The 27,529-nt window shown below is 38.6% G+C and overlaps 2 protein-coding genes across 7 annotated transcripts; one reads left to right on the top strand and one right to left on the bottom strand.

Moving 5' to 3' along the window:
- Positions 1–29: 29 nt before the first annotated feature.
- LOC135439719 (exocyst complex component 4) lies at positions 30–27,472 on the top strand. Of its 6 annotated transcripts, none has more exons than XM_064698484.1 (18): positions 30–252; positions 3,071–3,227; positions 20,349–20,399; positions 20,470–20,533; positions 20,603–20,931; positions 20,990–21,061; positions 21,688–21,800; positions 21,861–22,023; positions 22,091–22,286; positions 23,556–23,656; positions 23,945–24,285; positions 24,340–25,099; positions 25,163–25,287; positions 25,353–25,670; positions 25,739–26,140; positions 26,206–26,809; positions 26,875–27,081; positions 27,134–27,472. In XM_064698484.1, exons 2-18 carry the CDS (start codon positions 3,162–3,164, stop codon positions 27,308–27,310), a joined length of 4,089 nt encoding a protein of 1,362 aa, XP_064554554.1. In that variant the 5' UTR covers positions 30–252; positions 3,071–3,161; the 3' UTR covers positions 27,311–27,472. The 6 variants fall into 6 exon arrangements, with proteins under 6 accessions (XP_064554554.1, XP_064554552.1, XP_064554556.1 ...); XM_064698482.1 differs by having other exon boundaries at positions 3,071–3,254; XM_064698483.1 differs by lacking the exon at positions 30–252 and adding an exon at positions 2,402–2,583 and having other exon boundaries at positions 3,071–3,254.
- Positions 493–1,812, bottom strand: jagn (jagunal). The gene is made up of 3 exons (XM_064698511.1): positions 1,611–1,812; positions 860–1,232; positions 493–792 (listed from the first exon to the last, which is right to left on the bottom strand). Exons 1-3 carry the CDS (start codon positions 1,697–1,699, stop codon positions 661–663), a joined length of 594 nt encoding a protein of 197 aa, XP_064554581.1. The 5' UTR covers positions 1,700–1,812; the 3' UTR covers positions 493–660.
- Positions 27,473–27,529: the final 57 nt, after the last annotated feature.

The following is a 27,529-nucleotide window of genomic DNA, read 5'->3' as shown; positions in this document are numbered from 1 at the left end:
ATCGTAAAATATTTTGGGCAGTTTACAAACAAATTCTACACAAACACACAAATATATTGAATGATTGTGCATTTCAAATTATGTCGTTAAAATAATGAAAAACAAAACGCAATAAAAACCATTTGAAAATTCTTTTAAAACTAATAGTTTCAAATGTACTCATTCATCATATATATATCAATATAGACATACATTAATAAGTATTTAATAAATATATTAGCCGTTTCTAACAAACACGAGGCACGTCGAAATGTAAGTAGACCACAAAAGAGAATATTAAGTTTACATCTTGTTATTATCGTTTTGTTTCCTTTTTGACTTGGGAAATTTGGTGGCTTCAGTTGCTTTGTTGTCGACTCGACTTTATAAGGTTGCATGTGTATCGTATGTATATAGATAGTTGTTTATAGATTTCCTGTTTTTTATGTATGTAACGCTTTAACAATAACTATAACGTTGGTAATTTTTTCATTCTGAAAATATTATGTCTGATTACTAAAAATGTGTGATTTATTATTATTTTTGTTTTGCTTTTGTGCACTAGAGAGATAGTTTTAAGTTTTGTTTCTTCAAATTATTTACAACTAGCCCTACAGCATCTTGCTTTGACGTTTCACTAATTTGGCGAGTATTTAGTAGTATTTCCACGACTCTATTGATTTATTGAAATTTACGTGTGGATGATCGCGCCTTCCAGGCCTTGACTAGATTGTACGCAAAGTAAAGTGTGAACCCATGAATCTGAAAGCCCACAAAACAAAAGGCATACCAAAATACACCATACGGAAATCCCTGAAAGAGAAGCAACCAAATTGTTTATTTGATACGTTTTGTTTTTTTCATTTTATATTTGACTTACGCGCCATACGAAAATGTCTGTTTCGTCCAGCTCCACGGCCTTGTCCATGGTCAAAAACTCCCAAACGTCGGCAAAGTAATAGGCGAAACAGTAAAGCAGCGGGAGCACAGCCATTATCAAAATGGCAATCATATACTTTTGCATATCGCGGACCTTGTTGCCACGTGCCGCTGAGAGGCCCAGAAACGATGTGAGCAGCGAGGCAGCCCAAACGTATTCCCACCACAGTGGCTGCGGCACCTCCAACTCTTCGATTTCGAGCACAAATATATCCAAGCGATCCAATATGTCAGACGTCAGCTTGGCCAGCATGACAAAGAATAGCAGGGCATGAAAGAAAATGCAGTACTTCAGACGCGATTTGTTCAACAAGCTGCAAATAGAGGAAAATTTATGTTGCATTTGTAGTAACTTGTCTCGTTAGTTAGGTTTCCGTTTGTTTGGTAGCCCTCGGCCTTTAGCTATCCAAAATATGTACACAAACAATAATGTTGTTGTTGTTGCTACTGTAAACAGGCACACATGCTGAGTGTCTAGCTGGCACTTTGCCCACCCACTCTGCTGGCGCTGCCTGCCTGGCTGGCTGGCTGGCTGACTGACTGTTTGTCTGGCCCGTGCACCTTCTGTAGCAGGAGTTGCAACTTGATTGCAGTCGATTACGATGTCATGACTTTTTGGCTTTTGGTAGTGCAGGCGCAGCTACTTGTAAGTAATTAGATAATTTTGTGGAGGTTTAGAAAGTGTTATTAACCTAATTTGATATGTGTTTGCCACTTTCTGCCTAAACTCGAAATCATTGCCATCGGTGCCCGCGACCATTGGACCGCCGCGAGATGCCATTTTGGTGCGTCAATTCGATGCCGTTTTTACCAAAGCTTTTTAACAATTTTAAATACAATTTAACTGTCTTCAAAGTACTTCTCACAACATTTGCTCGGACGATACATTGTGGTGGTCGGTCGATTACAGCGGTGCAGATGGCATAAAATGAGTGTTGGCTAACAGTGAAATTAACTCTACAGTACCAAATACTCGTTATCAACAGTTTACACTAAATTGTGGAGGTCGGGCAATAGGCGTCGTGAGTGCTGTAAATCACCATAAGTTTTAAAAAAAAAATACGCCAACTTTTTATTTACCACATTACTTTTCCGCAATTTATCTGTAATATTAGCATAATTAAGTACACATTTATATGCAAATGTGTGATTTGCTGAACTTAAATTTGGTAAGTGGACGCGAAGGCACCGTGAAGCTCATTGGTCGGACAACTGCGTCACTGCCACCTGTTGCTTATTTGCATTTCAATCCATAAATCAATTCACGAAAAGGCGAACAATAAAGAGTGCAAAAAGCGCATATTTAAAAATAAATTATACATAAAATACATACATATCTATTTTTACTTTTTTGCTGCAGCTCTTTGCAAACGGTTCTGTTCTATACGCTCTTTGCCATAGCTCTTTGAGCGCCTTATGCTCGCTGGGCTACAAAAGTGGAAACAGCCGCTAAGTGCCATCAGTTCTACGGCGGTATTCTTTCGCAGAACGTCTTGGTGCGAAGTGCATGCGATCGGCAACGGAGTTTTTAATTAGAATTAGCAATTTACGCAAACATTTAATGCCAGTTATTGATAACTATCGTCTAAGTTTTTATGCAGAGATAGGCAGCTGAGTTCACTTCACTCATATGTAGTTGTGTGTTCGTGTGTGCTTCGCTTAACGGTAATATTTGTACTTTATTTGCATTATTTGTATTATGCCCTTTGCATATTTTGCATTTTGAAAATTAATGTGTGCATATTTTAATATAGTTGTGTTTGTGCCGTTCTTATTTGCCTTTCGCGACTGACCTTGTTGGCTGTCAGTTGGTTTTGCTAATATCGTGGCCAAATTTGAAATTATTTTTGTAAATATTTTTCAAAATTTTCGGTATCTGCAGCTGTGTCGACATCCGCTTGCCAATATGTTTTGGTTTTTCATTGTTTTGATTTTTGGCAACAATTATCAACGATTGTTTACATATTAAACATTAGACAATCAAGCTGTATGTGATTCCGTGTGTGTGCGTGACTTTTACAACCTTGTGATATTTGTTGTGCTTTAAAAAAGTCGTATAGATACAATCGATCATATGATTTAGATAACAATTAATAATATTATCAAATGTGATTAATTAGTAAATGTCTGCTTTCTCCTTGTCTCTTTGCAGCTGCTCTTTTGCCGGCTGTGCATTCAGTTAAATAACATAAGACCAACCGAGCGCAACGAAACTCAAGTGCATTCGTATCCAAGAACAAATCATGTCCGCGATTGCCGCTGACAAACGCGCATCGTTTGCGCGCCGGGCCGAAAGTCTGGTGGAGCGGGTGAGAGTTTTGAAAACCATTTACGAGGTAATCGGTATCAAGTGACCAAAATGCGTGAGATATAACAATTTGTTTGCTTTTCGATCAAGTTGTCTTTTAGGCTTACCTGCATGATTGTTTGCCACCCAATTGGAATTAATGTGCAATTAATTAAACACGAGTTGTAAAATCATTGCTTGGACCAGTACCCAAACTATTACCACAAAAGTCCGTTTCTGCATACCTAATTTAGGCTAGTGGAAGCATGAACCGGAACTTTAAAGTCATGCAATCCCCTATCGATAAAAATGCTATAAACATGAATACCCATACACACATACATATATGTATATTCGATATCAACATTTATTTGATTAGACGTAATGGGCGTGGGTGCAAGTCATTACGAATTTAGACACTCGCTGCCCTGACTTTGGTATGCTCTGTCAATTAATCTTTGAAAATGAATAGTTCCCCAAACAAACATATGTATGTATATAAATGCATATGTATTATGCTTGCGATTTATTACAACAATTAGTGAGGCGTATTAAATGTGCAAAGATCAAGGACACGACGTGGTTATTGACAGGAAAACTGTTGTTGTCGTTGTTGTTGTTAATGATTGTGAGTGCTATTAACAATTTAATGGAACGTTGTTGTCTATTTAATTGACCCTTTGTTTCTCAATTATTCCAGAGCGCTTTAATTTTTGGCGAAACGGTCATAGCTCTGTGGGCAGTGACCACTTTATCTATAGCTATTCGAAAGCCTGAGATCTTGATAATGCTCTCTGTTTGTGTCGATGTACGCCTTTAGCGTTCGAGCTATAAATAAATCTTTCAAATTAAGAAGCTCGCCAAATTGGCTTGGTAATTGTGCAAAGCGAATGCGTCTTTATCAGACTCAGACGCTTTTGCAGTGACATCAATTGAATGAGGACTGGGTAATAAATAGTTACATCGATGTACATATGTATATAACTATTAACGTACAAAGCCGCAGAATTAATTAAGCGGGTGAAGCAACACAGCACTGAAACTTACACACAGAAAAACATATCGTTGGCCAACGACCGAGCAGTTCATTTGTTTTGTTGCATTCGAATATTTAATTCAACGCCAAATGGTGTGTGTAATATTTAGATACACGAGGGCAGCTCATAAACTCCGTACGAAAAGCAAGTGGTGTTTTGATATATAGTTATAGATATAATATATTTTTATCAGTTAAGGTTGCAGATCATAATAGAAAACAAAAACAATTTAGAAAGCAAATTAATTGGAATTTAATAAAAAAAAAACTCAGCCATCGTCGAGAGAAGAGCTGTATAATGATAAAGTATAATGTATCAATCAGTTCGCATTAGCACGGCTCAGATTTATACGAACGGGGCTTCCCCTCTTAGCATGGAACGACGTGAATGTCTTTATCGGACTGGCATATTTGTCTTATCGAAAATAGCAACGCAAATAAAGGCAATTGCGTAGAGTGTGACAGTGCGGCACGCAAGCAAAACAAAGAGAAGGAAAAAACAAAAAATACAAAGCAAAATAAATGTACGATAAAAAGCTAATAAAGTGCAACATAAATAAATGCGTGCGTAAACATCGCGTGAATTCATCGTCCCAATGAATTTGGCAGCGGACCAAAAAGACACAGAGAGAGGGAGATAGCGGAAAACAGGGAGTGAGAGAGAGTAGATAAGGGTGGGGCGATACACAAGGCTCGTAACTTGATGGCCTGCCGAAAATATTTTCAGCAAAGTGCCAGAGTTTGTACTTGAATTTTCCTGCTCTTTTTGCTGATATCCTTCGTTGTCCTGGCACGTGTGTTTGTATTGCCATTGGGGCTTAAAGTGTCCTCTTTTCTTATGCTGTGTGCTTTGTCTGTGTGTCTTAGTGTGTGTATGAGAATTTGTGTGTTTGTTTATAAGTAATACCGCTTTGAAAGCCAAGCACTTGAATTTCTCCCGGGCTCACATTTAAAACGCATTAAATTTTCGCCCAACATATCGAGCGTCTCAATTTTAAAGTGTCTGCCGTTATTTAATAGATAGATTATTGAGGTTGATTAATATCAAGAATTAACTTAGAGGTACTTAAGCAGAGCCCCGAGCAGTTTGTGCTATGATTGAAAATAAGCTCAGATATATATTTCAATAAGATGTGCAAATTTATGAAACAAAATATATAACGACTAACCGTTCTGTCTATACGCGCTGATAACGTTATTCGATTACCGTTAATTAATTCTCTAAAAGTACATAATTAAATTATTGACATATTGTGCAATCTACATTTTACATGTTACACAATATTTGTTGTTTAGAATTACATTTAATCTATTCATTTATTGATTTTTTTTAAATCATGTTCAAACAAACGTTTTTTTTCTGGATTTGTTGCCGTTCAGCTTATGTTGCTGACAGAATTTAAGTCATATCAAAATGTGTGAATGAGGAAGCGGATTAAAGAGCTCATTGCGTATAGGCCGCGTTTTTTTCGAATTAATTGCACAACAATTATATGAAATATAGAAAAAAAAAGCAGGTAACAGTTAAAGCGCAAATGATATGTTTTAATTTCAATTTAATTGGAGGAATAAACGAAAGTGGTTAATAGGAGAGGGTGGCTGAAAGCGAAGAAATAAAAACGTGCTCGACTATGAGATACACTGAGCCCAGCAGCAAGCTGACTTTTCACGCCTTTTCTAGTTTCTTCTCTACATACATTCACAGTTGCTTTTTCCAATGGGAAACGCGTTCATTATTAATTTCGGTTAAGTTTGATCCTTATATAATTTTTAACATTATAAGTAATATGCCAATTTTTATATACTCCAAAAATCAGAAATTTTTCTCTGGAAAGTGGAGAAACAAGTTTGATACTTATACGACAGTGTCGTAGCTTTTGAGTTCGAGCCATTCATTAAATTAGACAGGCGGTCAGATCAAGGATACACTATATATGTCAAACGTTTTACAACTGCACAAGTTTGTTATGGCGTATAAAAAGTGAAAGCTCAGCCACAACAACAGTTGCTGCACAAACGTTAAGAAAACATTAACAGCAACAAAAGCAACAATGTCAGCTACAATTACCTAGGCAGGTGCGCAATGCAAATAAACAAGCAGAACTACAGCAAAAACAACAATAACAACGAGCAAAAGACGACTTATATGCACAGGCTGGAAAACAAAATACATAGAGAAAAGACGCGTTACTTAAGCGTTGGGTGTGGGGCTTGTCGGGGGCGTGACAATAAGTCAAAGCAACAATGGCAAAAAGTTTCCAAGTGCTGTGCTGAGCATACTTTAAGGCGCAAAAGCCGAAAGACAATTGAAAGCCCGTAAGCCACTTGCCAAAGGGCACCAGCTGAGTTAACGGGGGCGTGGCATTATCTGTACTTTTTGAATAGCTATAAAAATAAGTGCAAGATAATACAGAAGTGCTAAGCCAAACAATCAACAGAACAAAAATAAACTGGTTAAGTTAAATGAGATTGTGATTCTCGGTTGATTGCGATAATAAAATCTGACAGGTAATATGTCGAACAGATGGGGATCACATTGAAATCATATGTTATTTATACGTGGTAATGATATATCAGGGGGCCCTAGTATTAAAGGTACAAGTCAATTACCAAAACCTGTAATTCAAATTGGTATAACTAAAAAAAAATCATAAGAGCATGGTCTGTAGCAATAATATTATAAATTTGATCACCTGGGTGTCCTAATTCAGCTCGAATTAAAATTCTTAAAGATGTTCGTACTATTGATTTATTGATACATAGACAATTAGCATCAGCTAAAGCAGTATTCCGAGTCTCGGTTAAGCAATTCGACTACTTGCGGGTAAAGGTAGGACAATGATCCCCAATTGGGTTTTTAAACAAGAAGGCCATTTCCGAAATTCGGGGCATAGTAAGCAACCATTAATAAAATAAACTGGTTAAATATCAAAAACACTTTCACATTATTATCTTAAACTACAGAAAGCGAACATTTATTTAACGTAGCTTGTGCCCCGTGTTTGTCGGACAACAAGATGAAAGTAGAACGTGTTCAATTTCAGCATACTTGAGTTTATTCAAGGACCACATCAATTTTCCACTTGCCTTAAGTTAATTGCAATAATCTGTAAAGTCGTATAGGCCATGTTAATCAGCTATGTTTTAAATTCTTAAGCTATATTAAAGTTTTCTGTCGTAATTTGAATTTTTGTATTACACAACCCCTGGATATACGAGTGTGTCGCATTTAGTATTCAGCCTTGAATTTTCCAGCGTTGACAACGAATTTTTGTGCTGTGGCAGTGCAAAATAAAAAACCTAAAAAAAAAGAAACTCATCAGACTTATGGCCATGCTCATTGACAACCGTGATATTCGTAGTTGAACGTGAGCAGCATTCATATTCACGCACACATTCGTATTCAGTTCATCATTATCAACATCATCATTGTTTGCCGTGCATTGTTTCTTTTCCTGTTTTTTTTCATTTCTATGTATTTAAAATGCATATGATAATAGTTGTTCAGTTTTATTTTTTATCCTATGCATTTTTATTGAAATGCACTCTTGAATTCGACGGGCTTTGTTGTCTGATGTGACAGGCAGCGATTTGGGTTAGGAGCTGCCAGTTGCCGGCTTGACCTACGCCACGTAAATTCGAAATGCGCATATTGTATACGACTTTCGGGGGAAGTGGCATAAGGGTGGTTTTAGCTGCTTGCTGGATAAATGAATGGCAATGGCAGTCGCGCATTTTATTTTCTGCGAGCTGGCAAATTAGCGCATCAAAACAAAAAGACGCTTAGAAGGCACAAGAACAAAAACAATAGCGGCAGTCGCCAGGAAGAATCGGCAAAAACAATGCATATAAGCGCGAAAACTAAAACAAAAGGAATATTTTGTAAAAAACCGCCACAAGTTCACACACACACGCACACATGCTACAGTAAAAGACAATGCGTGGGTGCAAAAAGCTGGGCGCTCACAAGTAGGCAACGAAATTTTGCACTGTGCTGTGGCATTTCGCGTGGGTGGCACAGCGTTGCCAGGCAGCTAAACTGAAATAAGCAATTGAAAATGAAAATTGATGATTCTGAAGCGAAAATTGAATAGTAATGGATTGTACTAAGTTCCAATGCATTATCTTTTTGATTAGATTTTCTATATACAGTGAGAAGTTTCTTTAGTTTATATGTTCCAATTATTTAACTGTGATTATTTATCACAATCAAATATAAATGACAGTATTACAACAAATTGATTTTTTTTGTGTTTGGTTTTACTATGGTAACAAAAAAAATCGATTTTCAAATGCATGCTTTAGGCGTACCCTTTGCTATTGGATCGGGATATTATTTAAGGTTTTCCCGACCTTGTTCACACAAAAAATACTTATAACCATTGAGAACTTATGCGTTGAAGTTTTCTAGTGCATTTCTTTTTACATTTTTAACTAAGAAATTCCATTAACGATCTGGCAACTTTGCATAGCCCAGCACCTGCCCAACTGAGTGCCCTACGGCAACATTCTGACGACCCCGCACAAAAAAATTTAATGCTTCTTTTTGCGTCGCAACATCTTGCTCAGGCACAAGGGACGCAGCGCCATTACCACACACTCACACACACACACACAGTTCCAAACCCACCACTATAACGATAACTACCATTACAATAACACTTTTCGGCATTTTGTTTTGCTAGTCGCTTCGTCGCCATCGTTTTGATGCTTCGTGTCTGCGTCGTCGCTTCGTGCCATTTCCGGCGGCGACATCGCATCTACGCAGCTTTGATAAGACCAGGCGGCAACAGCAGCAGCAGTCGTCGTCGAACGCTAGAAACGTCGAAATCGAAATACGAAATAAGCTGCCAGCAAGAGAAGCTGCAACCAGAGAACCAACTACAAAAGTGTGCCCATTTGCAAATACTCTGCCAATTGCGTCTGTGCGCCTGATACTCGCAAAATCGAAAACGTTTGTGTGTTAACCGTTTAGTTCGTGTTCGAAAATTGCGTTGTGAATTTAGCTTGGCCATGTCTAAGCCGGTTACACCGCAGCATCGTGGCGCCGCATCTGGTTCGGCGGAGAAGATTAGCGTAAGTTTAGCCAGTGTGCTGATATGCTCCGCCCGAGCTCGAATTGCATGGTTGATGACGCACAACCACTTGCCACACTTGCTTAAATGCGCAATTCTTGAGCCGCTTGAGCTGCTTGAGCTGGTTGAGTGTGTGTGTGTTAAATTATGTGTTAGCGATTCCGTCTCCACTGCCATACTAAGCAATTTCTCAGCCGTCATGCAGTGCATTTCGCAAAAGCATCGTGACTTTGGGTGCACCTGACACGTCCTGACGCGTATTTGTGTTGCCCAACTCTAAGCAAAGGCCTTAGGCAGGCGTATCAACTGCAGCGTCACACAAAAGCAGGCATAAGTCCGCTCAAGTCATATGACCTTGGACGCTGTGTGTATGTTGGCGCTTGGAATTTGTTGTTTGGTTGCTGTCAGGTTAGCCTCAAAGGGCACAGCATACTTTTTTCCGTGTGACTTATAAAAATTGCATATTTGTCGCTGTGTAGGTGTGTGTTTGTGTGTGTGTGTGCATGTGGGCTTATAACTGTAACTGTTATGTATATGTGTTGTGTAAGTGTGTGTGATTGTGTATATTGTGCGACCATTACCGTTAACGCAGTCATTTTACGTGCCATTTGCGTTGGCATCTGGCAGGCCAAATAAATTGAGGTCCTTAAATTGCCAACGACCGTTGCTAGTCGTTTATTAAGTTTCTTATTAACGTTCTGCCATAATTGTTGCAAGTAAGCTACACTGTACTGGGTAATTAAGCAAAACACAAATTTATGTTGTTTCATTTGTTTCATTGTCATATTTTTCTAATGCCATTCTAATTTATCTCGTTCGGCTGGTTCTCAAATTTTCGGACCCGGAATTCTCTATAGTTTTTTTCCTCACAAATTCATTAGTTGAACAAACATTCGAGAGATTTAATTAATTTAATTTAGTTTAATTTATAGCCAGTCGGCTTTATAATGGTCGGTTTGTTTTCAGGGGTTTTGGTCCCCGAAATTTTATCGGAGTTTTTTTTGTATACAATATTAACAAAATCCGTATTATCTTTAATTATAAACTATTTATTCCATTCCTTGTTTTTATTTATTACATTTTCTTGGAGGTGTTTTTGGACAAATCTCTTAACAAAATACCAGAGGTTTCAAGTCGACTAAAAACTATTCCTGTGTCATCAATAATTCGAATTTGCTTGGAAAAGATTTCTCTGTCACACTCGTTTGTATTGGTTTCCATTTTATCTTAAGTCTTTGGATGTCAGGAGGATGATGTCTTCATGCTAATCTTTAAATAATCATCATCTAATCATTTTTATCAAAGTGCGTAGTCCTTGTTCTCCTTTATATAGGACTAGCGGGTATTACCCCGCCTTGCCCATCCCATGTTTTTTTTTTTACTTAAAATTTTAGTTATGTCTTTTTCATCCAGCTCACGCCCGGGAAAATTTTAAGTCTTGACCTTCACGTCTTTGAAAACTATTTAGAAGCCGATCGGATGGTAAACAAATATTTTACACAATCGTTTTCCGGCAATTTCTATAGTTTCTGATCGAATTTTCGAAATCGCTGAAACAAAATTTCAAAAAAGGTTTGAAGCAAATCAAAGAAAACTTACAAAAATCCAAAAAATCGTTGAATCGCATTTTTCACAGAGTAAGCTTGTATTCTGTAAAAAGTCTGAAATACGACTTTGAAAACGAACTCGAATGCGAAACTCATCAAATCTTTGATCCCCATTTATTCCAACGAGGAATGCATTTTCCGAAATAGTCGGATAGTAAGCAAAAAGTTTCATACAAATGTTTTCCGCAGTTTTTTTCAAACTTGCGGCTTGAATTTCCCAAAACCCCGCCTTGGCGTGCACCTCCTTCACATAAAATACCGGAAGTAAAAATTTCTGCTTTCTAGCTCTTACGCTTTGGGCCTTGTGTTGATCACCAATAAAACAGTTGTATATATTTATATGCAGAGAATAATTAAATTAATTTTAGTTAATTTTATCGTTGATGCCTCAAACTTGTTCTAGTTGATTTCCAGCTTTAGTGTTATCTTTATCTTAAATCTTTCACATATAACGCAAACCGTATTCAAACAAAGTATGTTCACTTAAATGGAAATCTTACTCTTACATGTCGCATCCTATTGTGTGGCTTGGCTTGCGTTTAACTGAATCAGCACAGAGAAAGTATGCAAGGTTTTTCTCCGTTGGTTTAACCAAGCGCAAATGTTGCATGCCCCGTGGCTTCTGCGCTCGCATTCAATTTCAATTCCGAATATGCTGACAACCCAACTTATATCCGTTTGCGTCAGACAATAACATGCTACGAATTTTCCTCGGAAATCTCCAATTTCGTGAGATTTCGTTTATTTTTTGTTTGTTTTGTTTGTCTTCTCATTTCATCGAGCTGTTGTTTTATTTTAATGCTGACTTTGACTCTTTTGTTCTTAGCCAACAACGAAGAATGCAAAATTTAATTAAGAAAAAATCCGCTTTGACCCTTAAGTATTTTTTATTTGCTCTTTTGGGTTAAGCTTACTTGTGTTGAAGATTATTTAATTGAAACTATGATAATTCTTTGGAATTTAATGCTTAATTTAATTGAATTTCAAAATGAATGAATACAGTTATGAGTTTTGTTTGGCGTAAAACACCAAAAACTATTGCCAAAGATTATAGCAATCGCCAGATATATTTATATCCCTTCTACTTATAAAAGAATGTAACAGATTTGAAAATAAAGTGTAATTGCAAAACACATTGTTTGAATAAACAATAAGTTGATTCTAACTAGCCTCTGTTTTTTACACATTTTTTGTAATATTACAGGGCATCTATAGGGTCATTTATTTGCAGTTAAAGCAATTTTCATTTGTTTTTTATGCAATTCATAGAACATGTGCACAGCGCCGCGGGTTACTAAATGGGGCCACGCATATACATACATACATATGCACACGCAAAAATACATACATATACACATGCAAACACACACTCACACACACATTCATAATGAAATATCTTCCATTTATATGCGTATCGTTATTGCAGGAAAAAAAACGAAAAAATGTCCAATTTTGCGTGTAATATGTTGACTTACACGGAAACCAAAATGTTTGAGAGATCAGAGAGCAAAACCCCTTCTTTCCGCAGATGAGTTCACATCCACCGTTCAGCCCTTTCACTTATTCGACTGGCTTTTATATTGTTTGTGGAGCATCGGTTGGGCAAGTTGATGGCCCTGTGCATTGAATAAACTTTCATTACATCAAATTGGCAAACAGAGTAAAAAATGACACGCCTTTCTAGCGGGTGTCTGTGTGTGTGTTTGTGTGTTATATAAGACCTTAGCTTAATAGCATTTTCTTTATATATACTTGTACAAATACTTTTCTTTGCCAAGAATGCGCAAAGAAATGAACATAAAACAATTTCTTAGCCCTTATTTGTTCGCCTCCAACCCTATAGTTTTTTGTTTTGTTGTTGTTTTATTTTTAGATTGTATTGTTTGTTTTTTCATCTAAAATTGCTCTTTTTTTTTGCTCTAAACTGCTCTTTAATTGCATTTTTAATACATTTTTCATTTCACTTAGCAGCAATTGAGTTGTCCTTCCAATAAACATTACACATACGCCGCGTGGCATACGACTGTTTCGTGACCCAGCTGTTCCTTAATAGCTGCCGCACGCACACTTCCACATATTTCAGTGCGGCATTTGCAACAACTTCGTGAATATTTTCTTTTTAAGCTCGCATAACTTTGCCATTGGCAAAGTGTCAAAGTTTGCAAGGTAACGTTGCGCATACGCCGCATAAAGCAAACCGCTTTTCATCAATTCCCGACTGCCTACAGCCTGACGGCCTGTGCCTGCTTACAAAACTTAAATGACCTTTAATTGGCGGGTTTACGGCAGACCTACGTTTGTTAAAAATAAAAAAAAAAGAACTTACTTAATGCAGCCTCTAAACTTTGCCTCAATTTGTTGGGCCAAGACTTTCGGAGTCCGCATTTCATTTTGTCCGTAAATCTCACGAACTTTTCCTTTAGACTTTTATTACGCAGTGCACGAAATCATTGCAAAGATTCGTACTCTCAACTGCCCAATGCGCGTGTCGAAGCATATAAATATATAAGGCATTGACGAGGGATTCAACTTTGCGTGCCGCCTTTAATAGAATTCGCCATAATTTCTAATAGGATTTAACATCTCCACGGGATGGCAGGAGAAGGATAATTTCCAATTAGCAGCAAATTTTCGCGCAGTTTATGCGCTTCTCATAATGGGCAGCTAAGCAGCGACAGTTAATGGAAATTATAGCGTAGACTTTTAGGTTAAAATAAATGACTTTCAGAAACAAAGTGATGCTTATTCGTTCTACCAAATGGCGGTTAAGTGATCTGGAAGTGATTTACAAGCTGGGAATGTTAATGTTTGATTATTCAAGTTGTGCTTAACTAAGTAGAAACCCAATTTGTCCAGCGCCAAAAGCCAATACAAATGGTTAGAGAATTTAAAAATATTTGTGGTCTGTAACTGTTTTGAAATATTGAAAACATACCTTTAACATCTGGGATGAAATATTTGAAAGCAATAGAAATAAATAATAAGCTAAGCAAAGGTACTTTTATATAAAAGTAAAATTTCGGCAATCAGGATATGTAGTAAGTAATTAAAGAGCAGAGTAGTAAAAAAGTTATTTTCAATTTATGAATCCTTCAAATAAGAGCTAATCGATGTATTAGTCCGATGTTGATAAGATAAAAATATTAGACAGAAGCAATGACGGAGATAACCCTATCGACTCTTGATACCACTCCAGTATGTATATTCTCTTTGCGGTCAGATTTAATGGTTTATAAATAAAACAAGCAACAAAATTAAATATCATCTTTAGATATGTAATGGAAAGATGGCCTAAACGCACTCTCTTGTTATCGAAACCTAGCATACTTAACCTTTGACAGATGTAGGCATATTCCCATACCAAATTATTGAAATGCGCCACATTAAAAGGAATATTGCAAAGTTAAAAATCAAATGCTCTCCAGGGCATAAAAGGACATCGCTTTGTATTTTACGGGCTCTCTTGTAAGTCACGTAGTTGACTAAATTTGTTCAAGCCTAAATTGATTGCTGTCTTGTAGTTCTTTTATCCCTTGGCAGTTCTGCTTATTTATGAAGTTACTTGTGCATGGCAATAAAGAGTATCTCATTTCCGTACATGTTAACTATTATTTACCAGTTGATAAAGTGCACCCTTTTGTCTATACTAGAAGCTGATGGTCACACAGCACACGCCTGTGAGTAATTATGTAATATGAAAATTAATGTCGATTAATCTTTAACTATTTAATATTCCACATTGTTTATTTAACGCCTACTGAACTCCTATTAAATTTTTGCAGGTCCATTAGCAATATCTGCATTTTAAATATGCTACGCAATGTGAGCTACTTAAATATTAATTAAAATTAAAGTACGCGAAATGGTTGCCAAATAAGTTTGTTGCCAGCTAACAAATTGAAATTCAAATGGAAAAAAAATATAAACGCAAAACGGCTGTACATTTTGCATATATATAATCAATAAAACGTCATGCATATTTCACAAATTGAAACCCCCACAAAAAGAAAAGCGAATATAGATATGCCAATTATTCAATTTGGATTTTATATGCCTTAGAGGCGTGTAGGTATTTACGCAATGCTCTCAGCCATATCAAAATTGTAACATCAATTTGATGGCAAACATATACATCCGGTTGGATATGGGTGAATTGGCAGGCGACACATGACAGCACTTAACCACACATACTATAAAAGAATGTACTATTGCTGATGTGAAAGGTCGAACTGCTCTTTATGATACCCTACACCGGGATAGATAAGGATTTCATAAAGCTGGGCTTCGTCGGAAGATAAGAATACGAATGCTTTCATTTGGTATCAATTTTTGCCTTTTAATCGCCTTCCTTGTCATTGGTCTTTACATGTTTCAGAAGCTTTCGAGCAGTATTATCAACTATCTGCTCATTATCAACTTTTGCCTGCCTGATAATGGGCTACAGGGTATTTTCTATTCGGTCAGCAGGTCTGGAGTATTATAACTTGTTTTATTAAGCCGGATGTGGCAAGCGCTTTGGGATATCAACGAACGCTGAAGTGTATCTCCGTGTACAAGTGTACAGTTGTGTGCGTGTGTGTGTACATGTGTGTGTGTGTGTGTGTGTGTGTGTGTGTGTGTGTGTGCAAGTGTCTGTGAATGTGGTTATGAACCGAAAATCCATTTACGCCTGAATACATTTTGGTCATGATGAAGTGGACAAAAGCGAACAAACTTTGGTGTTAGCCATAAACAAACAGCATTTGTTTGCTTAGCGAGGAGCGAGTTGGAGAAAGAGAAAGAGCATGTAAGAAAGAGAGAGAAAGAGCGAATCGATGTGTAAATTATGAATGCAACAAATGTAACTCACTGTAAGCCCGGCGATTGAGTTAGGCAAAGAAAACGCTGATTGGCCTGGATTTGTAAAGAGATCCCGAAGAAGCGGTTGAAACTGAGTAACAAGCACTTTGTTAGATAAACTTTTGCGTTTAAGTTTTCCGCTCGCTGTCAGCGACCATGCTTTGTAGAACACTTCAGAATAACTTAGCTTAGCTTTGAGTTGAGTTGCAGCAGTTGCAAGAAGTGCTCTTGGCAGAAACAAGAACTGCAGAAGAAAGACACTAGAGCAGCTACTAACTAGCCACTGTTGCTTTTTCGATTTCCAAACCTTCTTTCTTTTGTTATATAAAAGCACTCAAGCTGTTTGCCTAACAACATCGATTTGCTATCAAGTCTATCAGGAAATCAACAAATTTTACTGTCACTTTTCATAGCCAGCATAAAGTTTCCGAGCTTATACATTTGCATGTCAAGAACGTAAAAGTAAAATTTCGTTGCATACTTTTTGGTCAAGGTAAACAAGTTGGTTATGCAGCATGCAAAATAACAAAATATAGAGGTTTTAAGTGTCTACATTAACATACATATCTCTCTCTATATATATTTCTTTATATGTAATACCTATTGCATTTTCATGTTCAAAAAGTTTTGAGTTTGGTTTTCGGTTCGCTTGTTTTCATGGGCATTTCTTTTTTTGGCTAGCTCTCAACACACAACAACAGTTGCTGCTGCAGTTGCAACAGCCGTAGCTGTAAATTCATACATATTCTATAGCCTCACACACACAAAGGTATATGTAATGTTGGACTACTAAACGTCGCCTTTTGTTGCTGTTACGATGCTCGAATGCCTGGCAAACATGTATAAAACTGTATCACTTGCTTATGCGATATTGCTGTGGGCATTGTGGGAGGGGCTTCGCCCATAGTTGAGCCATTGCCCTACAGCACCAGCTGAAAGTTCGTTCCAGTTGTATATATGTTGTGTGTACGTGCCAACTCATTGACCTCGTTCCTGTTGCTGTTGCTGCTGCTGCCTCGCCTCTTGGTAGCGACTGCCAATGCTGCTCGGTCCCTGACTGGCATATTTATGTTTTTTTTTTTTTCGGTTTTCTGAAATCGTTGCCAGTTTTTCTTTTACTTTCCCATAGCCCGTTTCCTGCCTGTCTGCGGTTTTACTCATATTGCAGGACCAAAGGCCAACAACTCATGCCGTGATTCTGCATCCTTACAAGCGCCCACCATGTCATTTAAATGTCATAATCGAATAGCTCGAGCTTAGTGCTCATGACATTGGAGCCGACAACGTGGTCAGGTTTTTCATCCTTGATTAGACAGCAGCCAATTTATGGGCTGAGATTTGTGGCAAGCGTTGCATTAAGAGGGATTCGATAACTGTTAAAATTGATTTTCCTATGACGAATTCGGCCGGATCGGACCGCTTATTCTATATTTATTTGGGAAAATTAAGATTCCAGCGAAATTTCGAAATTTTTAATTCAAATTTTTTTATGCAAAGACAATTTGTGTGCAGTTTGCAAAGGTATTGCCAACTATTCTTTTCATTTGTTAATTTGTTTTCAATTTCTGTATCACAGTGTTCAGTAAATAATAATTACCTCTAATATTTCAATGTCCTTTGAACGCAACTGTAATTGTGAAAACTAATATCTGATTACAAATTACATTTTTGCGCGTGTTTCGGGCTCAAGGCTTTCCCACACCTACGCGGCATGCCCCAATTAGCAATTCCTTCAGCATTTAATGAAGCGTATGTCAATTAAGCGATTTCACGTCAAAGCAAATTGTAAAAAACTTGTGTATCTCAATTGAAAGATGCACAACTGCAACGAGAACAATTCCTTTAAAATTGAACCATTGAGAAGTCAATTAAAATGCGCCCCCTACAGCAATAAAAAAAACGCTAACAAGCATTTGAAATTTTCTTTAAACACAGCAAACAAACCAAAACTTTTCAAGCTAAAAGAAGTATAAATCAAACGATTGAGCCAAGGCAAAATACAAAACTACAAGTGAACAATTGCAATTTACAATCGCAGCTTAACAGAGAAAACCACACGAAAACAAAAAGTCGACAGACACCTCATCAAGTGTTGTATGGTCACAAAAGTTTTTCGGATTACGTATACGACATGTGCGGTCGAAGGTGCGTAGTTCTCCGTTGTTTCTGTGTGCGACAGTCTCTCGGCAACCGCAACATCCATCATCCAATGCGTCAACCTGAACAATAAAACGTGACGTCATCTTGACTGCGTCAAGTTAAGGTGGTTAGGGGAGGTAAAAGGATGAAGCGGTTGAGCATTGACATGTCGTGAAGTGCAGTCAGTCAGGCGGCAGGTGCTCGTACATCAGCTCTGCAGCGCAATTTATTGCCAATTTCATTATTGATAAACACTTTTTATGGCATTTCCCGGTGAATGGTTTTGTTTTGTCTGCTGTCTGCTATGTGAACTTAATGTTCTATAGCAAGATTGTTTGTTGTTCTTGATCGGTTGACTGAACATTACTTAGTAATTGGAAATTGCCTAGGACAAAAAAGTTTTTGCTTTATAACAGCAGCATAGTTGAATAGTTGCCATAGCAATGATCCTTCATTTTGCCACCAAGTGCAGCTAGGTATTTTTAGTTTTTAGTTCAATTATCTGCCATCCTTAGTCGTGCAAAAGATTAAATGCACCAAACTTTTAATTGTATATATGTTTATTATATATGTGTGTGTGGTGATTATACTGTTGATGATTACACTGTTCATAGCTAAAAGCTTTAGTGCTAGTCAATTAATTTGCACATTTGCTACAAATGCAACCCTGTGTGCGCAGTTTTATAGCAAAATGCGTTAATAAGCTGTCATAGCAATCAGCTCTTCTATTTACTAATGTACTTGAGCGATTGTTTCTCATATTTCAAACGCTAAATTAACTGCAATTGATTTGTGACGACAATGCGCGCAGTTCCATGTTGTTTATTCAGCAATAATTCCCGGTTAGCATTGCGGGCCTCAACAACGTCACTCCCAGGTCCAATTCCATTCCCTTTTCCACCGCCATAGCCAGCGCCATTGTCAACGCCATTATTTGCGTTGTTTTGTTTGTCTGCATAGCTCTCTGCTATACAGCTTCCCCCCGCCGTGCAAGGCTGTGCGCCTTAAGGGCGTGGCAGTGGAAATATGTACAACACACAGTGCTCGTCAACGTCTAGTTGCATTAACCTGCATCTGAGACAAGCTTTATGTTCGGCGGTCAGTGGCTACGAGGTAAAAAAGTTATATAAATTTACGGCGCTAGCCCCAAGCGACAGCATCTATGTACATGTTTTATTTATGTTTTTAATTTGCAAAACGCAACTTTTTATTAGCATGTGGCAAACAGGATGAACTGCAGCTCTTTGCATACCTCTACCCTTTATTTGTATAGTTTTTGTATATATTTTTATACGATGACCCGTGATAGTTCGGCATAGAAATGCTATTAGATGTCGCTGCCACATTTACATACTACTCGTTTTTTTACCTAGCATCTAGATATATTTATTTTCTTTTCAAAAAAACACTTTAGATCACATTAGGGAGCTTAGGCAAATTGTGCGCCGAGAGCCCCTAGAAACGGGTGTTAGGTCAGGTCTTTTGACACTTTTATAGTTTCGATCAATCTCAATAAGTGGTTTGTGTGTGTGCGTGTGTGTAAAGGATTCTCGGTCTGATATTCTATGGAGGCATTGTGGATTTATTTGACTTTAGCTTAAGTTACTTATATAAAGAATTTAAAAGCCATTAGTGCTAGATTAAATTGCAAAGTTATGGCGGCAACATATTTGCATTGCGATTACATTTCATTTCAAACTTTTTAATTAGTAGAGAACTAATTTGAACGCAGTTAAAGGTTAGTTTCCTAAACTAACTCACATTTTGCTCGTTTATTTTTTATTTTGCCTAGCTGCACAGCTTTCATAGCCTACTTCAATGCGCAGTATTTTTGCGTTCAACTTTTGCAATTGTTTAAAAGTCAGTTTAAAACGCGTAGCTCTAAATTGAATTGAAATTTTACGCATACATTTAGCACTTGGCATCGTCGTTAAGCAGGAAACTCGCTTTTACCCCAGGAGGCAAACACACAGCGCCATTTCGCCTGTACAAAGTATTGTGCATAAATCCTCGGCGCTTTAAATACCCTACCGAAAAGGTATCGCATTTCAGTAGAGAATCTCGTCACCGTAAGCAACATAATTTGTATTACGAGCACAGCCTTTATTTTATTATAGATTCTATGAATTGAAAAACGGGAGAAAAAAATGTTTGTAAGATTTGGGTTAAGATCGGATGAGCGATTCCTATTATTACAATCTAATTCGTATTTAGGGTATTTAATCTTCAGCAGCTCGCAGACACCTAATCTTCCTAGTTTTTGGTCATTTCATGCCCGTCATTTTTCACGCTTGAGTTTGTTTAAATGGCAACGTGAAAATGATTTTGCCTTTTAGTTTCCCGCTTATATGTATATTTAAATTTCTGCTCTGAAAATGGCCTTAACGGCGTTAATAACGCAGCGCATATTTAAATAATTTTTAATTGTTTTTTTTTGGGCTTCGCAGAAATACAATATTAGCACGGAAAAATGCGGCGACTTGACTGTTATTGTGCAGGTACAAAAATTCAAATATCTAGAATAATCTATTTAATTTAATTCAATTATTTAAAAACTTAAATTTTCAGGGCGACTTGTCGCAGCAGGAGAAACGCGCTGTATTTATTACTGTGCATGATTTGGGATGCAATCGTATGTAGAGCAAAGTTTTATCGTAATTAGAAGCATTTCGACATAACTCAAACGACTTCTTTTTGGCAGATAATTCGTTTCAGGAATTTGTAAGCAGCCCATGCATGACGGAAATTAAGGAGCGCTCGTGTTTCATACACGTTGATGTGCCCGGCCATGCGGACAATGCCGAAGCACTATCCGATGGCTTTCCGTTTCCTTCGCTGCAGGCACTGGGCGAAGATTTGGTTACGGTTCTGGATTATCTGCACGTGAAATACGTAATTGGTTTGGGCGAGGGGGCTGGGGCAAATGTGCTGGCCCGTTTCGGGCTCGCCCATCCCAGTCGTGCGCTGGGTCTTATCCTGATCAATGCCACGGGCAGTGCTGCAAGTGTTTTGCAGTCCTTTAGGAACAAGGTGCGGATATCGCCTTTGGTATGCAAATAATACATGTAACGCCCTTTCGCATTTGCAGTTCATTAGCTGGAAAAGCGATGAGGTTGCCCATTCGGCTGAGAGCTTTCTGATGTATCACAAATTTGGACATGTAAGTAGTCGCAGCTCGAGTTGCCACCCTCTTCTAATAGGTGTGACCCTGTAAGTGTGAATGCGTGTGTGTGTGTGTGTTTGCGTGTGTGTGTCCGACTGTGTCTGTATGGTTGGTTAATCTCAGTGTTATGTTGTATTCACTTTATCTTATTTTTTGTCTATTTTATGTTGTGAACTGTTTTACTTGGCACTACAGGTCATGGAGGTAAACAGTTTTACAGTCTAATAAACAAGTCTCTTCAGCTCTATTTAGCTCTCCATTTGAAGCAACGCTCTTTTTTATAGTCTCCTAATATTTCAATTCACAAATTTTAACAAACTCGAACAGATTTAGGTCCTTCGAAAAGCATGTATATTCATATTTATTTCATTATTATTTATTTTTAATAATTTTTCTTTTAGACCTCGGTACGTAGAACCTCCAGCAAGAAATCGGCCAAAAAGAAATTACAAAATTGACTTAAATTTAGTCCATTTTTATATTTGTTTGCATGCTTTGTAGTTTGCATGGCTTAAGTTTCGTAGCTGTCAGCTATAAGTAAAATAAAATATTTTCTAATGCAAACGTTCTGCTTACTTACACTGCACAACAAACAACACAACCATATCAAATTATACACATAGCAAATTGTTGGCGAGAATCCAGATAAGGACAAAATAGTGGCCGAATATCAAAAACGTTTGCATCGCTCCCTAAATAGCAAGAACGTCGGCCTCTATGTCAAGGCGTTTATGAAGTATGTAAACAAAATAATGGAAAATGATTTCGCAATGTAGAATAATTTTTTCATTTTTAGTCGCAAGGATCTTACGCTCAAAGGCTGCAAAGTTGATGTTATATTAATTACAGGCATGCTCAGCCCGTATGCCTCTATGGTGGAGAAATTGCATCGCGATGTGGAAAAGGAACGCGTGACCATCTTAAAAATTGAACGTGCTGGCGATGTATTGGCTGATGCTGTAAGTTTAATTTGGATAAGCACCTCATATGGACATAAAATTCGAACACTTTACTTTTCATGGTTAGCCCTCGAAGGTAGCTCAATCCATACTACTATTTTGCAAGGGGCAAGGTTTGCTTACTTCGATCGTAATGCCCGGAGTAGACCGCGGACGCTCATTTTCTACTGCCAGCTCCGGTTCCTTTGAGCGCCGCTTATCGCGAGGCATTTCCATGGAGGACTACGACAAGCCCAATATACGTCGGCTCAGCATTATGAACAGTGAGTCCCCTAAAAAGGAGTAATCGACAAACTACACACCGTTACACGCGAGGGCAGGCGCAAAATGTTCAGCTTCGAGTAGTGTAACTAAGCTAAACACAACGCATATTTAAATTAGTAACAAGTCGTGAGAAACGCGATGAAAATGTTAAATTTTGTAAAACTAGAGGCCAAACAATCATTCATGATGCAATCGTATTATTTTTTAGCCAAATGAACAATATGAATTTTAAAGGAAATTTTTAATTAGTTATTGTTTTGAATATCGAATTACAAAAACTTATATGTAATTTCCAACGACCCACCTGTGAATCCAAAAGAAATACGATCATATCTCAACCTTCAAAAGCTCGAACTTATCGACAAACTTGTCATTAACTAATTCTTATACACATGACATGTACAAGCAATCATCTATGTAATACCTCCGATTAGTACTGTACCTAAGCAATTGAAAACTCAAGTGAAAAAAATACCGTATCACTCCCATTTTAACCTTGTTTTCAGAATATTTGCTACACATGTATTTTCAAACAGTCGAGAAATGCTGTTTTTAATAACTAAAATTATATACAATTGTTAAATAGAGTAAGTTGAAAGCACCACAGCATTTAGCTGACTATTTAAAGTATTTATGAAACCAATCAGGCACACAAAATATAAATATAATGTGTTTAATCAAATTATTAAAGCAATAAAGAAAAGCACCAAAAAAATGTAGTAGCTAAGCGCTTAAGAGTTTTTCGTAGTACAACGGTTGCGATATTGGCTTTTTAGTGTGAAGCAAATGCTTAAGTCATCAATTACAAAAATAATCCAAGCACTCAACAATAGATGTAGCCACCATTCAACAATAAAGTTTAAATTTGAAATCAAATATCTGAACGGAATGTTTTAAAATGACTAGCGGTCTCGATTTGTATTTTAATACAATCGCTTGTTATCGTTTTTGAACAGGAGCTGCATACTGCGCTAACAGACTCTTTTTGCGTAACATGCTTAAGATTTTTATATTTTGATGCTTTTTACTGATTAGTTACGCGTGTAAGCGAATTTGCTCACTAAGCTGCATGTTGCTATTACCGTGTTACTCGTTAAGCAACATGTGCCTTAAGGTCAAGCAACATTTCATTATTTTAAGCTTTTACGGTCACACTGGCAGTCAGGGCTGCCAGATCAGTGTTTTTGCAACTCATTTAATAAAGAATAAAACACTTGCAACACAAAATGTTATAAAAATAAATTAAATTAAAATAAATACGTTTATAGTAAAGAGGACGTTCTCGGATAACTTTGACTTCAAACGCATTTGCATGGACGCGCCGCCGCCAACAAAGCCACCCAGAGGCGTTAAATATGGAAAAGATGAGGTACATTTGTTTAAGACCAAACTAAAAATACTTTATAAACCCTAAATTGTTATTATAATTTAATATAATAAAGTGCACAATAACCTAAAGTCGTACAAAATACGCAGTGTAACTTTCTTTGGCGAAAAAGCCGCTTGCTGATGACGACACCAACGCTGATGCGGTCTCATGTTGTAGTTGTTGTTTTTGTTGTTGCACGCCCTCTTTGCTATTTGATAATAAGAAGTCGCGAATATTAATTATGCTGGGCGTGTACTCTTGCGCTTTGCTATTGTTTTTGTTTTGCAGTCTGCCAGCTGTGGCTTTCTCGTCAACGTCATCAAGTCTCTGGGTTTCAGCGAGACCACCGAGGAGCGTCAAAAGGAGAAGCAGAAAATCGAACAGGAATTCAAACGTTCGGATCTGCGTCTAAACGAGCTGGTCTCACGACATGACCAGCAGCTGACTCAAGTACTGCCACTATTTAGCCAGGTGTCCACAGAGGTGACGGCTAGTCGCGAGCGTATACACGCGGTCAAAGAGAATCTGGGCGCCTGCAAGCGCCTTCTGCAGTGTCGTCGCGATGAGCTTAAGAAAATGTGGACGGACGCTGTACAGCACAAGTATGTGCTGGAAATGCTGGAGCAAATGTAAGTAAAAAATGCTCGGAACGGAAAACAAATTCACAACGCTTCGCTTTGCAGCCAAGAGCTCCGGAAAGTGCCTCAACGTGTGGTCAGCTACACGGCGAAACGTCAGTACTTGCATGCCAGCAAGGCACTGACGGATGCCCTGGCCACGCTCAACGGACCATTGGCAGGCGTCGAGGGCTTGGCCGATTTGCGCACCGATTTGCAAACGCGCCGGCAACAGCTATATCATCGCTTACACGAGGAACTTGTCACGCAGGTGTACAAGAACTCTGCCAATGAAGCCTTTCAACGTAGCAATTCGAGTCGCCTTAATTCTAGTTTCACGCGTGGCATTGGCGCACGACGCTCCACGGATCGCATCGAGGCAAATGCTCGCGTGCGTAAGGCATTGAGTGACATGGCGCAAGGCTTTGAGCTGGACAAAGCGGAGATAATTGAAGATGCGGATCTTATTGATCCGGAACTAAGCATGAATTACTTTATTGCCATCATTGTAGAATGTTTTGGCATGCTGCAGAAGGTGCCAGATTCATTAGAAACGCTGCGCGTCCAAATTCAAACAGAGCTTCTAAATGTTGTGCGACAGACCACGCATCAGCTGGCGTCGGGTGGTACGCTGCAAGCTGGTGCAGGTGCAGGTGCCAGCAATCCGCTGCTAACCCTCCTGGAGATCATATTCAAGCAGTTCAAAGCTATTGCCAAAACGCATACGCTCCTGCTAAAGAACTATCTGGCTGTGGGTCAAAAGTATGCCGTTGTGGGACCACAATCCTACGATCTCACCGACTTTTGGGCTCAGGCTCAGTCAGTAGTAAGTGTAACTATATAAATTAGCAACTTCTATATTTTTAAATGATTTTATTTTTTATCACAGTTGCAATTGCTGCTTACGGATTATTTGGACATACAAAATGCATCGGCGGATGAGAGCTCGCAGACGGGCTTTGTGGAACCTATAAACAATATTAATTCTTATTTTCTAAGGCGCAAAGTTCCAAGGTTTGTTATGTGCTCTTACAGAATATCTAATTATACTTTAAACTTTTTCAATTCTCAACGGCTAGCACGAAAAAGGCCATGTTCAAGTTTGACAAGTCCTCGCACATAGCCGGTAATGTAAGCAGTAGCAGCAACACCAACAGCAAACATGAGCCTTTCAAGGAGCATCGACGCAATGCTTCAGATGCCTCTGTTGATGACAATTTGGGTGCCAATCTGCTTGGCAGCGGCAAGGGCTCTTTGACTGGCCTATTGCCTCATGAGAAGAAACAGCGAGAGAAATTGTTAATATGCACGCCCGATCAGAATGTGATCACCAAGGTGTATCTTCCAATAATGGGCTACATACAGGAAATTGAGAACTTTATGAAGTGCAAGCCAGGGTTAGCTTACAATTCACATATCATCAACGTCATTATCTCACATATCTCTCTATCTATACATTCATTAGTCAACCGTGCAGCCTGCATGACTTTGTGGATAATTATATAAAGGATACATTCCTATCTAAGGGTCACAATCGCAATTTGCAGTTGACCATTGAGTCGCTATCAAAGAATCAGGATGCCTGGCGTGCCATTATAACGCCCGAGGAAATGAAAAGTTTAAATTTGAGCCGGCCATTGCTGCAGTCCACTGTCATGGTAGAGCGTCGGCTGGTGGAGACCAAAAATCTAATTGAAGATTTGCCCTGCTATTCGGAAGAGCTGCTCAAGATGGTGTGTGCGCTTCTCAAGGCCTATCGTGAGATATGCCAGACGGCCTACAGGGGTATTGTGCAGCCGGATTCGGAAGATAAACGCATCTACAGCGTGGCCTGGTTAAAGGACGAGGATATAAGTCGATTTTTAAAGTAGCCATCTTGCAATTGAGTTCGCCTTGACAATTAACTAACTTGATATTTGTTTCCTGTTGCAGAACGCTGCCCAATTGGACGGATCTTAAGACCTCCAGCCAGCGTGCACGCCACACGCGCAAGCTGCAACGTGGAAACTTTGAGCCGTCCGAGGAGGAGAGTCCGCTGCAAGTGCAGCAACGTAATATACGCGAAGCCGAAATGTTAACTAGCAATTTGGGTGAGGGTGGCATAACACAGCAGGAGATACTGGCTGACATAAGCGTGCTCAAGGAGTTGGCTATACTGCAGGAGAGCATGGAATGGTTCTCGTGTCGCGTCTCAGAGTTTGCCAACGAGCTAAGGCGTCCATTGGTCAACGGTTTGAATTCAGCAGCGGCAGACTGTGCGGCAAACGTGGCGATCAAGGATGGCACCATCAAAGTAATGACTAATCTGGCATTGGAATTCGATGAATTGGCCAACACGTGCCTGCTAGTGCTGCATCTGGAGGTGCGCGTACAATGCTTCCATTATTTGCGATCCAAGTCGAGCGTTAAAACCAACAGCTATGTAGGCTCCAAGGATGATATATTGGAGCCAGATCGTCAGGTACTGGTGCTAACGAAACGGCTATCGGAAATGGATGAAGCATTCAGTGCCACCCTGCATCCGCGCAAGACAAGGGTTAATATTACCTCTCTGCAGAACGCTCAAAACTGTTCTCTAACTTTTCTAAGTTTCCTTTTTAGTATATATTCGAGGGCTTGGCACATCTGGCAGCACGCATACTTATACAGGCATCCAATTACCTGGAGCACATTGATCAGATCACCGTGCAACGCATGTGTCGCAATTCTATTGCCCTGCAGCAAACGCTGAGCAATATTACGGCGTCTAGGGAGATTGCACTAGACCAGGCGAAACATTTCTATGAGCTGCTCTGCATGGAACCAGATGTAAGTGTTTGAAGGTATCTGGAAGTCAAGCTTTTAACGTCCACTCTTGCAGGAAATACTAAATGCGTTGCTGGAACGCGGCACACAATTCTCAGAGATGCAATTGCTAAATGCATTGCAGTTGTCTTGCAAGGCCTGCGGCATAACCGATGTCAATTTATTGGCTTCCTATCAGCAAAAACTTTCCGATATACTGGGCGCCAAGCCCTCCAAGGGTGTTGTTGTATAATTTATACAAGCAAGCGGAATAGCAATATATATTTTTTAAATAATTGCGCCTTGTATGCCCACTCAAACAGACATCAACAATAGTTTTTAATGTGTAAGTGCAAAGAGTTTGCTAGTGTTAAGCCCAAATTGATTATAAATGTTTTGAACATGTTGGCATGCACTTGGTGTTGCGATATAGTCCTTTATATACTTGTATTCTAAAGTTCGTGAACAATAT

This window comes from Drosophila montana, unplaced genomic scaffold, assembly GCF_035044405.1.
Source record: "Drosophila montana isolate Dmon_TW-CO22-7 unplaced genomic scaffold, ASM3504440v1 contig_778_1, whole genome shotgun sequence".
Taxonomy (NCBI): Eukaryota; Metazoa; Arthropoda; class Insecta; order Diptera; family Drosophilidae; genus Drosophila; species Drosophila montana.
The sequence above is the reverse complement of the archived record's forward strand: the minus strand, read 5'-3'. Positions and strand labels throughout refer to the sequence as shown.

What these genes read in the sequence shown, in the direction of transcription:
- jagn (XM_064698511.1), bottom strand. Translation starts at nt 1,699, where the DNA reads ATGGCATCTCGCGGCGGTCCAATGGTCGCGGGCACCGATGGCAATGAT. An exon ending in GCAAACACATATCAAATTAG is followed by an intron (nt 1,233 to 1,610) that starts GTTAATAACACT and finishes CTCTATTTGCAG; the next exon opens with CTTGTTGAACAAATCGCGTC. An exon ending in CAGACATTTTCGTATGGCGC is followed by an intron (nt 793 to 859) that starts GTAAGTCAAATA and finishes CTTCTCTTTCAG; the next exon opens with GGATTTCCGTATGGTGTATT.
- LOC135439719 (XM_064698482.1), top strand. Translation starts at nt 3,162, where the DNA reads ATGTCCGCGATTGCCGCTGACAAACGCGCATCGTTTGCGCGCCGGGCC. An exon ending in GCGATGTATTGGCTGATGCT is followed by an intron (nt 22,024 to 22,090) that starts GTAAGTTTAATT and finishes TTTCATGGTTAG; the next exon opens with CCCTCGAAGGTAGCTCAATC. An exon ending in TGCATCCGCGCAAGACAAGG is followed by an intron (nt 26,810 to 26,874) that starts GTTAATATTACC and finishes TTTCCTTTTTAG; the next exon opens with TATATATTCGAGGGCTTGGC.